Raw genomic sequence first — 16,906 nt, forward strand, 5'->3', positions numbered from 1 at the left:
AAACTAAGCTTGTTTCCCTAAAGAAATTGGTTACAAATAGTAATTTCTCACCCTAGATATTATTGCAGGTGGATTATAGAAAGTCTTGAAAGGCAGCTGCACTGGTCTCCAGCTTGAGACCTCAGGTATTATTACTCACAGGCTAGATGCTCTTCCAGCTTGGGCTCAACCTTTCCCCCTCAAGTTCAATTCTTGCTTCCAGATGTTTTTCGGTGTCCCTTTGGGTGGGGCAGCAGAGGAGAACCACGATGATGTCACTCCCCTACCTTGTATAGCTCTTGTGTAAGGCGAGACCCCTTCGTCTTCCAGTGGAGAAACACTGGCATTCCAAAAGGGGAAGAGGCATGTCTAATACCAGGTAAAGCTCTACTGCTGTATCTCTACCCCCCTACTAGCAAACCCTTTCAAGTGCAGACAGGGCTGTATTGTGGACACAGGCAGACTACATGTACACTAACAACTGTATGCATGTCCATAAGAACGGATATAGTGGGTCAGACCAAAGGTCCATCTAGCCCAGTATCCTGTCTTCTGACAGTGGTCAATGCCAGATGCTTTATAGGGAATGAACAGAACAGGTAATCACCAAGTGATCCATCCCCTGTTGCCCATTCCCAGCTTCTGGCAACCAGAGGCTAGGGACACCATCCCTGCCCATCCTGGCTAATAGCCATTGATGGACCTATCCTCCATGAATTTATCTAGTTCTTTTTTGAACCCTGTTATAGTCTTGGCCTTCACAACATCCTCTGGCAAGGAGTTCCACAGGTTGACTGTGCATTATGTGAAAAAAATACTTCCTTTTGTTTATTTTAAACCTGCTGCCTATTAATTTCATTTGGTGACCCCTAGTTCTTGTGTTATGAGAAGGAGTAAATAACACTTCTTTATTTACTTTCTCCACACCAGTCATGATTTTATAGACCTCAATCATATCCCCCATTAGTTGTCTCTTTTCCAAGCTGAAAAGTCCAGTTTTATTAATCTCTCCTCATATGGCAGCCGTTCCATACCCCTAATAATTTTTGTTGCTGTTTTCTGAACCTTTTGCAATTCTAATATATCTTTTGTGAGATTGGGCGACCACATCTGCATGCAGCATTCAAGATGTGGGCATACCATGGGTTTATATATAGGCAATATGATATTTTCTGTCTTATTATCCATCCCTTTCTTAATGATTCCCAACATTCTGTTCACTTTTTTGACTGCTGCTGGATGTTGAGTGGATGTTTTCAGAGAACTATCCACAGTGACTCCAAGATCTCTTTCTTGAGTGATAACAGCTAATTTAGACCCCATCATTTTATATATATAGTTGGGATTATGTTTTCCAATGTACGTTACTTTGCATTTATCAACATTGAATGTCATCTGCCATTTTGTTGCCCAATCACCCAGTTTTGTGAGATCCTTGTGTAGCTCTTCGCAGTCTGCCTGGGACTTAACTATCTTGAGCAGTAGGGTATCATTTGAAAATTTTGCCACCTCACTGTTTACCCCTTTTTTCAGATCACTCATGAATATGTTGAATAGGACTGGGCCCAGTACAGACCCCTGGGGGACACCACTATTTACCTCTCTCCATTCTGAAAACTGACCATTTATTCCTACCCTTTGTTTCCTATCTTTTAACCAGTTACCAGTCCATAAGAGGACCTTCTCTATTATCCAATGACAGCTTATTTGCTTAAGAGCCTTTGGTTAGGGACCTTGTCAAAGGCTTTCTGAAAATCTAGATACACTATATCCACTGAGTCCCCCTTGTCCACATCCTTGTTTACCCCCACCCAAGGAATTCTAGTAGATTAGTGAGGCATGATTTCCCTTTTCAAAAACCATGTTGACTCTTCTCCAACAAACTATGTTCACCTATGTATCTGACAATTTTGTTCTGTGCTATAGTTTCAACCAGTTTGCCTAGTACTGAAATCAGGCTTACCGACCTGTAATTGCCGGGGTCACCTCTGGAGCCGTTTTTAAAAATTTGCATCACATTAGCTATCCTCCAGTCATTTGGTACAGAAGCTGATTTAAATAATAGGTTACAGACTACAGGTAGTAGTCCTGCAATTTCATATTTGAGTTCCTTCAGAACTCTTGGGTGAATGCCATCTGGTCCTGGTGACTTATTCCTGTTTAGTTTATCAAGTTGTTCCAAAACCTCTTCTACTGACACCTCAATATGGGACAGTTCATCAGATTTGTCACCTAAAAAGTATGACTCAGGTTTGGTTATCAAGAAGCTAAAAAAAAGAGAAACCACACAGCCCCCTTTATTACATCACAGACTCTGGCTCCCAGTCAGCACGTAGGCTGCTGTGGCACCAGAAGGGAGGGCAGCTGGCTCCAAGCAGTCAGGTGCAGAGAGAGAGAGAGGGGGGGGTCAGAGGCTGCCTTCCTCACAGCACCCTGCCTGTGGGGCCAGGTGAGACGGCACAGGATATGGGAGGGATGGCCAGAGCAGGACATAGGGGGCTGCTGGGGGGGAATCACATAGACTGTGGATCAGAACGGCTAGTGCGGGGACAGACTGGGGAAAGGGCACAGGAGCTAGTGGGATGACAGCACTGAGCCAGGGGCTGAATGGAAGTGGGGGTGCAGGGACACATGGCGACAGGGGCAGCTGTGCCTGACTGAATGGGAGACGCTAGGGATCAGCATGGGGGAGGCTCCCCCAACTCCCTAATAATCCCTTCCACCCCTCCCCCAAAAATCCTGTTCCATACTTCTCCCACCCATATCCAACAACCCTCCGTGTTCACTCCGAGGCTCCCTCCCAACAATTATTTCCCTCTGCCTCAGCTCCTTCATTACCCATGATTCCCCCAAGCCTTTGCACTGCTTTTGAGGGGTGCAGCAAATACATTTCTGTATTATAATTTAAATGAGTTATTACTCAAAGTTCTGTATTAATATGCCTAGTAAGAAAGCTCTGTGTCATTTCCTGAATTTTTTGTTGTTGTTATCTGTATTGTTACAGACATACTTGTTGACAGATATTTTGAAATAAATTACCAATGTAACCCTTCTGCCCATCAGAGTTGGCAGCAACAAGGGCCGGGTTCAGTATCTAGGGTTTCCATTCCAATAACACAATGCAAAACCGGCTCGAGCCCCCACCCTCTCACAAGCACAGAGTCTGAGTGTTGCAAAAGCCTTTTAATAACAGAGAGAAACAATGTGGCATTATGTTGGGGAAACATCACCAATAGGATTCATAACACAACCCATGAGCAAAAACTCACCCCAAGCAAATTGGGCCATGTCCTTTCCCTTTGGTTCTTGAGTCCACCCACCCAGATGTCACCCAAAGTCCCAAAAGTCCAATAACCCAAAAGTCTCTGTTCCTGGTCAGTGCAGCCCCAGAGTTCAAAAGTTTATCTGCGGAGTTTTACCCCCCAGCCTTGGTGGAAAGGGGGGGGGTTAAGGGGCACCTTACGTGGTCCAAAGCTGACTGCCCCGCTTCTCTGTGGGGCTCCGTTCAACTCCACCAGCCATCCCACGAATCGCTCTGCTCCGCCAGCTGCTCCACTCCGATCCACCAGCTGTCCCACAAACTGCTCCGCTCTGTCGTCCCATGAGCCACCCCAGCCATCCCACAAACTGCTCCACAATATAGCTTCAGGCCCCCCACTACTTAACACAGCACTCAGTGATTTCAGCTCTTAGTAATTTTAACTCTTTATTGATTTCAGCTTGTAGTATGGAAACCTCAGTCCTGGTGCACCATTGGCCCAAAGTGAATTCAGCTCAATGGTCTGTAACTAGACTCCTAATGGAATCAAAACTAGCTCTGATATTCCACAGTTGGGAGAGAAGGTACAATTGGCATGTAGAGCCCTCACCAGGAGCCCATACCACCAGGTATTAATACCTGTCCCCAGCCTCTCTCAATTCACTGGGGTTTTGAACCCATGACTCTTGCCTAGCAAGTGCTGCTTAGTTGATGACGAGTCCCTCCATCATAACAAAAGGCCAAGTACAGTTCCACTGTCCTTCATTCACATAATTAGGATAACAACAGTTTATTCTTCCTGCCCCAATAACAGAGAAACTCGGCTCCTACAGCAGCCAAAGTGACCATCTAGGCGGGGTGGGTGTGCCTATGCAAATTAGATCACCCCCTGAAGTTCTTTTCCACAACCCACCACAACTCGCCACCAGATGTCAGGTTAGAGCTCATCCTGACTCTGCTTACACCAACATAATTGAAACAGACATGATTATATTGTGTTATTTTGACAAATAAAATATACAGAATTTTAAAATATTGTGTGCAGAGTTTTAATTTTTTGGTGCAGAATTTTCCTAGGAGTAATAATTAGAATAGATAATGACTGTGATTACCACAGTGTGGCAAGTATGTTGATCATCAACTATTTACTGATGAATACTGTACAAATAAGGTTTATGTTTCAAAAGTGCTAAGTTCACTTGGGGCAGGATTCACAGGGGGAAACTTAGGCACCTGACTCCATCATTGCCACCAGCAATCACAAAACTTCTGCTTACTGGAGAAGTCCCTTAGGCACATACATTTTTGCTGAGCACACACCCACCTGCATCCTTCCTGACATGACTGAGCAGCTTGATGTGTAACTCATCCCAATTGGACTCACAACCCTTGCCTACCTCATCCGTGGGGCCTGATCCAATAGAACAAATCCAGTGAATTGGACCCAACACAAAATGATGGTGGTGATAGTAGGGCAACTACCACAATTACCAACTTTCACTTGGTAAATAAACACCCTGATAAGCCAGAAATCAAGCTAATCCCATTTCAGAACAAGGCCAAAACAAGCCAATCCCTAAGAACCCCAACACTCTATGTGATTAGATCCCCCCCGCCGTGCAGTCTGGGACTGTGGTGGGCCCACTGTGCACCCCAACTCTCTCCTCCCTAGTTCCTGCTTGCCCCCCATGCTTGCTGGGAGCCGATCAAAAAAATAAATAAATAAATAAAAGCAGGAACAAGCCAAACAAACAACAAGCTACAAGCCAAGAACTAGCCAACAAGCAACTCTCAACCAATTAAGCCAAAACCAAGCTCAATTTCTGCGTTTTTTGTGGGGGTTTGGCATGGCTGGCCACTACTACTGTTTTACGCAGTGGTTAGTATGCTCACCCATGATGTGAGAGGCTGATCCTCTTACTTTTGGCCATATTCCACTTATGTAGAACACTAAAATATTCACTGGAGGAGGAACTTGAACCTGAGCAGGTGAGTGCCCAAGCCCGCTGGACTAGAGAGTCAGTCAGTCAGTCTCTCTTATTCTCTCCCAAAGAATATTTGATTATTTGTACAAAATGGAACAGCTTCAGCAGGAGAGAGAGAGCAAGCCCAACAACCCCAGCACATCTGAAATCCACCTGCTCGGTTCACACTCATGGGAGGAAGGAGACATCAATTCAAGTCCCTGCTCCACCTCAGGCAGAGTGGGGATTTGAACGTGAGTCTGCCCCATCCTGTGTGAATGCTCTGAAGACTAGGCTCTTGAGTAAGAGGTGGGAGGTACCACCATCTCCAGCTGTGCTTTGTGCAAGGCCCAATCTGGTAGACATGCTCAAAGGCAACCTCTGAGCATGTCTACTGGATCAGGCCCTGACAGTTAACTGGGCAGAAGTTGTGAACTCTGCTGGGAGTTAGGCACCCAGCTGCTGGGTGGTTTCAGGTAGTGTACGTGCCAACCAGCAGAAGTACAGGTGCCTACAGAGTTAGGGGGCAGCTGAGGAGTGATACCTTGTGATCCCACCCTCAGGAGTCGAACTCCCACTTATTTTCAGGACTGCAATGTACTGCCCCTATCTATTGGGTTACTCCTTTAACACCAGTCTCCTTATGGGTTTTGATGGACAGGCCCGAGTTTGTCTGGATCCCACCTCCAGCTTAGCAGGGTTTAACTTCCTTATTTTCTTCTCCTATGAATTTTTTCTGCAGCGCCTCCACTTCACTCACTCCTTCCTGGCAGGGTCACCAGGACAACTTGGAAGGAAAATTCTAACCACTTACTTGTCAGCTAGTTAGAGACTCCCAAGGAGTAACACAAACACACACAATATATTCAACAGAGTATTAAACAGGAAGCAAATACAACTTAACAGGGAAACTGCTACTCTGAAGGACACCGGTTCCGCAGCTGATAATACCCATAAATTTCCCCACTCATGTGACCCGATCAAGCAAGAGTCAGATTTAGTGTCCCGGTGGTATTCATACATTGTTGGGGCCTGGGATGACCTGTGACCACGGTATATTCTGAGCAGCAATAAGCAACTTGTCTGACTTGACTCAGTACAGCCCAAAAGACTCACAAACGGGATAAGATGGTAAGTCCCTCCACATATTTAACAGGCAGCAGGTAATAAAATTCCCAAACCCTTATCCCTTGGCTTGAGGACACAGTTCAGGGAATAGAGGGACTCCCAACAGTTTCCCTGACGGTTTCACTAAAACGGGGGCAGGCGAACTTTTTGGCCTGAGGGCCACAGCGGGGGTGCAAAACTCTGGGGAGCCTTCCCTGCTCGGCCCTCCATAAACAGCCTAGCCCTCGCCCCCTCTCACTTCCCACCCCCCTCAGAACCCTTGACCCATCCAACGCTCCTTGTCCCCTGACCGCCCCCTCCCAAGACCCCGGCCCCTATCCAACCCCCTCTTCTCCCTGTCCCCTGACTGCCCCAACCTCCATCCATACCCCTGCCCCCAGACAGGCACCCCCGGGATGCCCACGCCTATCCAACCCCCCTGCTCCCTGTCCCCTGAGTGCCCCAACCCCCATCCACACCCCGACCCCTAACTGCCCCCCAGGATCCCACCTGTCTGCCCCAACCCCTATCCACACCCCCACCCCCTTACAGCCCACCCAGGATTCCCACGCCTATCCAATGCCCCCTGTCCCCTAACTATCCCCCCCAAACCTCCACCCCATCCAACCACCCCCTACTCCATGTCCCCTGACTGCCCCCCAGGGCCCTTTGCCCCTTATCCAACCCGGCCTTACCATGCTGCTCAGAGCAGCAAAGCCCCTCCGCCTGGCCAGAGCCAACCCCGTTACCACCACTGCGCTGCCCAGCAGGAGTGGCAGGCCAGACCTCTGGCGGCATGTTGCGCTGAGGCTGCGGGAGAGGGGGAACAGCAGGAGAGGGGCCAGGTGCTAGCCTCCCTGGCCAAGAGCTCAGGGGCTGGGCAGGACGGTCCCATGGGCTGGATGTGGCCTGCGGGCCATAGTTTGCCCACCTCTGCACTAAAAGATGCCGTACTCACAACTCCAGCAGTGATCCTCAGATTCAGAGATGGATCTGGACTCCTCAGCCATTGTAGAGGGGCTGACAATCAGAGTTCAGGGGCTGGCTCCAGACTCCCCCAAATGGCTTCTCCCCTCTCAGTGCTCCCAGAGGGGCAGGCTAGCTCTTCTTCCCCGGGCTTTTACCTCCCAGTCTACCCCGTTCCTTTCTCTCAAACACTGCTTCTCCTCTGAGCAAGCACACAGGTGGTCATGCAGGCGCACCTGTTATATATTTCTCTGAGCTTACTAGGCCCTTCAGATATTGTCTCTCTTCTCTCTGTCTTAGTTGCCTAGCAGACCATGAGTCTGCCTAAGGCCCTCATGCCTCCCAAGGTCAGCTCGCCTCTCCTTGAGTTATTAGCACACAGAGACCCAGGCACCAAGGTAAGCTCCTTGGGGGTTACAGCAATGTTTATCAAGTTGGACTAATGGTAAAACTTTTAAAAATATTCTTGTGACTGACAGGAGGTATATTAGTGCACTAGGGCTGAGGATCTTATTGCTGTTTTAAAAGAACATCAATGTAAAAGTCATGCTGGTGTCTGAACGCTTTCCCCTACCCTTCCAGCCCTTGCTCATTGTTCCAATCATCTGTCTGTTTTGAACTTTATTCTTCTCCGAAGTTGTGCTTTGGCTGTAGCCATCTGTGACTCTCCCTTCCCCGCTCCCTATGCTGTGTTCTCATGTTTGAGTGTCAATTTTTAATGGAAAAAACTAAATTGGAGGCATAAATTCAATGGCAGCTGGAGAATCTAAAAAGAAAAAGATAGCAAACAAATGACATCAGTTATTTGCATTATGGGTCAGATCCTCAGCTTGTGTAAATCAACATAATTCCATTGGCTCAAAAGAAATTATGCTGATTTACACAAGTTGGGGATCTGACCCTATGATTTATATATTATGTTTAACATTTAAAGAAAACAATTTCATAGGAACTAGTTTACCAGGAGTAGAAATGTCTAAAGCAATGCTTAAAAATTACTCTTTTAAAAATAAAACCATACAACCACTTTATAATCACAATTCACGTCAGAGTAAGCCATATGGCTGAACGATCCGCAACACAGGAGTGCTGTATTATTCCCTGAGGTTATTCATTGCATTTGTTAGTGGTTCTGCACAGTCTGTTGTGTCATATTGCTTAATTAACTCATGCTGCAGTGGATCTCTCTAGGTATCAGATGGCACTTATACTTTCAAAGTGAGCAACACACAAACCGTTCTGCTTCCCTTGTCTATAATTTTGGTCTTGATTAAGCTGCTCATGTGACCACTTTCAAACTGCAAAAGCAGCAACTGCTGTGACTGATTTTACAGCAATATTAAATGTATCATCAGTGGGAACCAGATCTCTTTCTTGTTGCTTTGTTATAACAAGCTTAATTGCAAAGGGAATTTGTGTAATTTGGAATGAGGGTACTGTGAGGAAAAACCTCTCTGAGAAGGTTATAGATGTGAAAGTGATAGCTGGGGTGAAAATGCTTTTCTTAATTTCTCGAGCTATGAAAGGCCACTAGGATTTAGGCAACAATTAAGTGAATCCTAACAACAAGGAATTTGATCTAAGAGGAAATTTAGCAGGCAAGTACTGGTGAGAGTTTGAATATTTAAAGTTATGTAGGGGTCAAATTCTGTTTATATAAGTATAGGAAAAATTCTATCTAAGTTTCTGTAAGATTTGAACATGCATGATTTAGTTCTTAAAATAATGGATGGTTCTCTTGTTTCAAAAAAGTTTAAGTGAAAGGAAAATCAGTCCAAGGTACTTTGGAAGTGTAATATAGTGTCTCAAAATAGGTGTGTGGATGTGTGTGGATGCATTTAGGACAAAATGCAAAACCACCAATAAAATCTGAGTCAACACAACTTTAATACTGCTATGAAATATTCAGCAAAGGTAATGGCTGGATTCTTATGTACTTTACAGGACAAACTCTCTACAATATGAAGCCACTTGCATCCACTATCATGATAACTGCAAGAGTAACCTAAGTGCAGAAATGCAGTGTTTGTTTTTGTGCATGCATTGTGCTTAGGACTTTTAACAAATCAGATCTAGTAAGTTATTTCACGTGATTGTCTTACACCAGTAAAATGAAATTTAAAATGTTCTTTATGTAATGAAAAATCCCATCAAATAATTATTTCGCCCTCACTTCAAGACTTAATGAACAGGTACAGCCTATATCAAAAGTGTTTGGTTACCACAGAGTGGCCTTTCGTGTTCTTCATGAGCTGAAGGTTGATCTGTTTTTCTAGGACATGATGTTTAGTGGGGATAGGGTAAAGGGTTCTTACAATAAACATTTCCCAACTTTCTTTCTGGTCCTGTATGTCAAACCAAAGCCAGATCAACATCTGTGAATGGTCCTCTGAATAGCCCTGTTAGGATGCCCAATGTCATCATGTCATATTTCCACAAAACTATGGAGTAACCTCTGCAATTTACCATGCCCAATGCCATTCCGTTTAATACCTGAGGCCTTGTCTCGACTATCTGGGAAAGTCGATCTAAGCTACAAAATTTCAGTTCCGTTAGTAGCGTAACTCAAGTAGACGTACCTTAGATCTACTTACCGAGGGGTCCACGCTACACTATGTTGATGGGAGACGCTCTCCCATCAACTCCCCTTACTGTTTTCGTTCCAGTGGAGTACAGGAGTTGACAGAGCCATCTGTGGTCGATTTAGTGGGTCTTCACTAGACCGGCTAAATTGGCCACCGATGCATCGATCGGCCCACATTGATCCCCTGGTAAGTGTAGACAAGCCCTTAATTTCTACTGGATTTCAACCAGACTTTCCCAATGTGGTTTTGCTTCTCAGTGTTTAAGTGTTTAATTTCTAGAAATAGGATATGGTCTTATGGCCAAATTCTACTCTCTGTTACAGCCATGAAACTCCCACTGACTTTAGTAGGCATGAGAGAGACAAGGTGGGTGAGGTAATATATTTTTCTGGACCAACTTCTTTTGGTGGAAGGGATAAGCTTTCGAGCTTCATAGAGCTCTTCCTCAGGTCTAAAATATTGTAAGCAGAGTGTTCAAGATAAATACAAGGTGGGACAGACTGTAAAGCATAAGAGGTTGGCACGCATTGTAGGGTACCACTTAAAATGAAGTGGGCAATTAACACTTTTGCATAGCTGTGTAACTGAAAGCATAATCCAGCTCTTAAAATATAAATTCAGAAGTCTGAGAGACTGAACAATATGGTTACAAACTTTGTTACTTTTTCCTGAAGAACAATCAGTTTTTACTTTAAAAAGAAATATAAAGTCCATAATATTGTCCACCACTAGAAAGTTTTTTTCCCATAGATGACTTACAGAATGACAAGTTTCAGAGTAACAGCCGTGTTAGTCTGTATTCGCAAAAAGAAAAGGAGTACTTGTGGCACCTTAGAGACTAACCAATTTATTTGAGCATAAGCATCCGATGAAGTGAGCTGTAGCTCACGAAAGCTTATGCTCAAATAAATTGGTTAGTCTCTAAGGTGCCACAAGAATGACAAGTGTAGCTTGGCAGCCTTTTAATAATAGAAATAGTTAATAGAAGCAGTTAATGAAAGATAGCTGAAACACAGATCCATCTTGCTTCACAGAATCAGGGTTATATCACGCAGTAAAATTAAATTATTCTTCCCACATGAAAGTTTAAGGAGCCTTACCCTCGGCCAGACACTATTACTTTCTTCATGTGAAGCCCAGGGAGTGTCAGCCAGGTATATTGTACCTCAATCCAGCAGGGGGGGCTACAGCATAGCTTCAGATTCTTAAAAGACAAAAAACACATACCAAATTAGCTTCCAAAGTCCATGTACTTCCCAGTCTAATTTAAAGTGCATTTCCTAGATGTTCCATGCTTCTCAGACACAGCAAAAATATAGTTTCCATAGTTCAGTTTCTTTTGTGCAAATCCAACACATTTCCCAAAGAAATAAGTCCATTATTATGAATTGGCATGTTTGTGTGAACTACTTATTTGTGCTAGAAGGTGATAGGCCTCCTGAGACATAACTGTATTTACTTGAATCAGTAGGGGCCTGATTCTGTTCTCATATTGAGTGCAATTCTATTCATTGATTTTAAAGTCAGAAGGGATCATTACAATCATCTAACGTGTAAAGTGATGAGTGCTCCTGAACTCGAGCCTGATTAAGTCACATGCACTGATGAATCATTTCTGTGGTAGGCTCCAGCCAATCCACACGCCAAGAAGTGGTCTGGTGAATTGCAGGGTAGATATAGAAGCCTCACAGGAGGAGCAGCAGCTCAGCCTGCTCAACCTCACTCCAAGGCTTGGAACTTTTCCTTGCCTGATAGTGGCAACAGACTTTCCAAGCCTTAGCCTGCTCCAGCCTTGTTCCAACCCCATTCTGGACTCCTGATTCTTGCTGTGACCCCCTGGCTCCAGCCACTAGGTCTCACTGCCACAGCTTTGACCACTAAGTTTGACTATCCCCATCACACTTTTTGACAATCTGACCTTCTACATAACACAGACCATATTGAAGTTAACTGAGGTACCCTGGTGTAAAATCAGTATGACATTAGAGCCAGGCCCCATTAAATTTAGTAGCTGATGGGTAAGGCCCTACCAAATTCAAGGTCCATTTTGGTCAATTTCACAGTCAGAGGATTTAAAAAATCGTAAATTTCATGATTTCAGCTATTTAAATCTGAAATTTCATGGAGTTTTAATTGGAGGGATCCTGACCCAAAAAGGAGTTATGGGGGTGGGGTGTTGCAAGGTTATTGTAGGGTGGGGTTGAGGTACTGCTACCCTTACTTCTGCTCTGCTGCTGGCGGCAGTGCTGCCTTCAGAGCTTGGCAGCTGGAGAGCAACAGGTTCTAGTTGGGAGCCCAGCTTTGAAGGCAGCGCTGCTGCCAGCAGCTGCACAGAAGTAAGGATGGCCTGGTACGGTATGGTCACCCTTACTTCTGCGCTGCTGCCTGCAGAACGGGGCCCTCAGTCAGCAGCCACCACTCCCAAGCTGCCCAGCTGTGAAGGCAGCAGTGCAGAAGTAAGTGTGGCATGGTATAGTATTGCCATCCTTAACTCTGCACCGCTGCTGGCAGGGCACTGCCTTCAGAGCCAGGCACCTGGCCAACAGCCACTGCTCTCCGGCTGCCCAGCTCCGAAGGCAGTGCAGAAATAAAAGTGGCAATACCACAACTCCCCTAAAATAACCTTGCAACCCCCCCTGCAACTCTCTATTGGGTCAGGGTCAGACATGCCAAACCCACGAAAAAAATGCAGAAATTGGGCTTGTTTTTGGCTTAAATGGCTTGTGAGTTGCTTGTTGGCTAGGTTTTGGCTTGTTGCAACTTGTTGCTGCTTGCCTTTATTTTTTGTTTTGTTTTTTTTGATCGGCTCCTGGCAAGCAGGGGCAAGGGGAGGGGTCAAGGTTCCGTCCCCACTCTGAACTCTAGGGTACAGATGTGGGGACCTGCATGAAAGACCCCCTAAGCTTATTTTTACCAGCTTAGGTTAAAAACTTCCCCAAGATACAAACTTTGCCTTGTCCTTGAACGGTATGCTGCCACCACCAAGTGATTTAGAAAAAGAACAGGGAAAGGACCACTTGGAGTTCCTATTTCCCCAAAATATCCCCTCAAGCCCTTACACCCCCTTTCCTGGGGAGGCTTGAGAATAAACAAGATGGGCACAAACCAGCTTTGGATTTTTAAGACCCAAAAAATCCAATCAGATTCTTAAAAATCAGAACTTTATTAGAAGAACAACAACAAAAAAATAAGAGAACAACTCTGTAAGATCAGAATGGAAGATAATCTTACAGGCAGTCAGATTCAAAACATAGAGAATCTCTCTAGGCAAAACCTTAAGTTACAAAAAGGCACACAAACAGGAATACACATTTCCTCCAGCACAGCGAATTTACAAGCCAAAACAAAGAAACCTAATGCATTTTCTAGCTAGATTACTTACTAACTTTACAGGAGTTGGAGGGCTTGCGTCCTTGATCTGTTCCCGGCAAAGGTATCACACAGACAGAGAAAAGCTCTCCTCCCCCCCCCCAGATTTAAAAGTATCTCGTCCCCTCATTGGTCATTTGGGTCAGGTGTCAGTGAGGTTACCTTAGCTTCTTAACCCTTTACAGGTGAAAGGATTTTGCCTCTGGCCAGGAGGAACTTTATAGCACTGTATACAGAAAGGTGGTTACCCTTTCCTTTATATTTATGACAGGGGGCAAGCAGGGGCAAAGGGGGGAGAGAGTCAGGGGTGCACAGAGGGCCCACCACAATGCCAGACTGCCTGCCAAGGTGATCTAGTCACATAGAATGTTGGGGTTTTTAGGGATTGGCTTGTTTTGGCCTTGTTTTGAAATGGTATTAACTTGATTTCTGGCTTATTGTGAAAGTCAGGGTGCTTATTTACCACGTGAATGTTGGGAACTGTGGTCAGGACTCCCAATTTAAGAAATGCTGGTCTCCACCGTGAAATTGTATAGTATAAGGTAAAAGCACACACAAGACCAGATTTCACAGTGGGAGACCAGATTTCACGGTCCATGATGCATTTTTCATGGCTGTGAATTTGGTAGGGCCCTACTGATGGGCCTGCCTCTGATTTCATACCAGTGCTGCTACTTCACTGACTTAAGTGAAACAGCTCCTGCTTTTCCCAGTGTAAATTGGATTAGAACGGTTCCTTTTAGTTCAAATTCCACTTCCTCTTTTGAGTACCAGGGCCTGATTCCATCGGTACTTACCTTGTGGTAAAGCGGGAGTGAAGTGGTGTGAAACTGAGCTCAAAAATTAGATCTACGCACATGTCTACACCTGATTGGTGCCAACCATGAAAAACTATAAGCAGCAAATGTACTTTCCTTTTTAATCAATGAATAACCTGAAATTAATAAAAATGAAATTTTTTACCAATGCTTGCTATAGCAATAGATATATGGTTTAAAATTTTTATTTATCATATGCATTGGTAGGGCCAAAAAGTTTGCCCACCCCTGCCCTAAGGTTGCCCCATCTCAAAATGGATATTGTGGAACTGGAAAATGTTCAGAGAAGGGGAACAAAGATGGTTAAGGGTAGGGCCAGATTTACAACTTACGTGCCCCTAGGCACAGCATCTTCAGCTCCACCCCCGTCTCCCCATGTGGCCTGGCCTGGACCCCCCTCCCGCACCCCCATGTGGCCCTTTGACCTCCCAGCAGCTCTTTGTGGCCCACTCTGCCTCCTAACTTGGCTCCAAAGAGGCTGTGACTTTTCACTGGAGGAAAAAATGCACCCGCCACCCGCTTGCTAGCTGTTTGCCGCCACCCACCAGAACAGTCAGCCTCAACGCAAGCCGGTTCTGGTGCCACAGCGGCCTCTGGTAGGCAAAAGGCAGAACTGCAGCACACTTTCTGCAGGAAAAAAAATTCTGCCTCCCTTGGACAAGAGTTCTGCGCATGCTGCAGCAAACATTACCTAAGGGGAGGGGGCATGACATGAGACAAGTGGTGTGTGTGGTGTGCCAGCAGGGGATGGGGCAGATCAGGAGGATCCCTCCTCCCCAGGAACTCCACATAGTGTGGCCAGTGGCAGCAGGGCAGCAAAATAGACCAAAATACCACAACTCTTAACTGCTAAAAAACCCTGGCAACTGTCAGCTACAAATAGTCTAATTGGGCTAGAAAATCACATACTTGACAACCCCCTTAGAATGCCAGAACCCCTATGCATGTACTACTGTGCCTAATTGGAAACTCAGCCCTGGTTAAGGGTACGGAACGGCTTCAATGTGAGGAGAGACTAAAATGATTAGGGCTGTTCAGCTTAGAAAAGAGAGGATTAAAGGGAGATACAATAGAGGTCTATAAAATCATGAATGGTGTGGAAAAAGTGAACAGAGAAATGTTTTTACCCTTTCCCACAATACACAATGAAATAAATAGGCAGCAGGTTTAACGCAAACAAGAGGAAGTACTTTTTCACACAGTGCACAATTAACCTGTGGAACTCATTGCCATGAGATTTTGTGGTGGCCAAAAGTATAATTGTGTTAAAGAAAGAACTAGATATGTTCTTGGAGGGATAGGTCCATCAGTAGCTATTAGTCAAAATGGTCAGGGATGTAACCCCAGACTCGGAATGACCTTAAATCTCTGACTGCCAGAAGCCAGGAGGAATACACAGGGGTCGATCTCTCCAAATTGCCCTGTTCTGTACACTCCCCCTGAAGCTCTAGTACTTGCTCCTATCAGAGACAGAATCCTGGGATAGATGGACCATTGGTCTGACCCAGTATGGTAGGGCTTATGTTCCAGAATGTTTGCTGCAATTTATTCCTCTGTAAAGCTTAATAATAATCAAGCAGGAAATCATAGTTCTTTGAGACTGAGATCTGATATCACTGGACACTCAAATTAGTGAATCCCAGATTAGTGGAGACAAAGCATAAATTATATATCACATATGGAATTAGTAAATAGGCCAGTATGGCACCATCAGGAGCTTTCTTTAATGACCTGAAAATCAAAAAGGAATCCTACAAAAGATGGAAACATGGACAAATTGCTAAGGAGGAGTATAAAAGAAACACACAAGGTTGTAAGGACAAAATCAGAAAGGCATAACGCATTTTGCGCCTTAGCCTAACAAGGGACATAAAAGGCTCCTAATGTATTTAAAGAAGGAAATTAGGCCTCTTCTGATTGCAAGAGAAAGACAAAGGAAAGTGTAGGTCTTCTACTTAGTGGGAAAGGTGACCCCTTAACAGATGACATCAAGAAGGCTGAGGTGTTTAATGGCTATTTTGCTTCAGTTTTCACTAAAAAGGTTAAGGGTGTCCAGCTACTGAACACAATTAACGAGGGAAAGAAGGCAAGCCAAAACAGGAAGAGAACAGGTTGAAGAATATTTAGATAAGTTAGATGTATTCAAGACAGCAGGGACTGATGAAATTCATCTGAAAATACTTAAGAAACTAGCTGAAACAATCTCAGAACCATTAGCAATTATCTTTGAGAACTCATGGAGGATGGGTGAAATCCTCTGGGATTGGAGAAGGGCAAACATAGTGCCTGCCTTTGAAAAGGGGAACAAAAAGGACCTGGAGAATGATAGACCAGTTAGCCTAACTTCAATGCTTGGAAAAATACTGGAACAAATTATTAAACAATAGATATGTAAGCATCTAGCGGATAATAGGGTTTTAAGGAATAGCCAGCATGGAATTTGTTGAGAACAAATCATGCCAAACCAACCTAATTTCCTTCTTTGACAGGGTTACTGGCCCAGTAGATGGGAAATAAGCAGTAGACATGATATATCTTGATTTTTAGTAAAGGTTTTTGACACAGTCCCCCATGACATTCTCATAAGCAAACTCAGGGAAATATGGTCTAGATTAAATTACTGTAAGGTTGGTGCACAACTGGTTGAAAGATCATATTCAAAGCGTACTTAATTATGGTTTGCTATCAGATTGGGAGGGTGTATCTAATATGGCTTTGCAGGGATCAGTCCTGAGTCCAGGACTATATTTTTTTTTAATGGCTTGGATAATGAAGTGGAGAGTGTGATTATAAAATTTGTGGATGACCCCAAGCTGGGAGGGGTTGCAAGCACTTTGGAGGTCAGAATTTGAATTCAAA

At 44.7% G+C, this 16,906-nt stretch overlaps 1 protein-coding gene across 1 annotated transcript in view; it reads left to right on the forward strand.

Moving 5' to 3' along the window:
- The first annotated feature begins 311 nt into the window (after positions 1-311).
- RXFP2 (relaxin family peptide receptor 2) overlaps positions 312-16,906 on the forward strand; it is a 32,829-nt gene continuing 16,234 nt past the window's right edge. Inside the window, 1 exon segment of the mRNA XM_073331460.1 lies at positions 312-358. Within this exon segment, the coding sequence (XP_073187561.1) occupies positions 345-358 (14 nt within the window). The 5' untranslated portion in view covers positions 312-344.

Source organism: Lepidochelys kempii, chromosome 1 (assembly GCF_965140265.1).
Source record: "Lepidochelys kempii isolate rLepKem1 chromosome 1, rLepKem1.hap2, whole genome shotgun sequence".
NCBI lineage: Eukaryota > Metazoa > Chordata > Testudines > Cheloniidae > Lepidochelys > Lepidochelys kempii.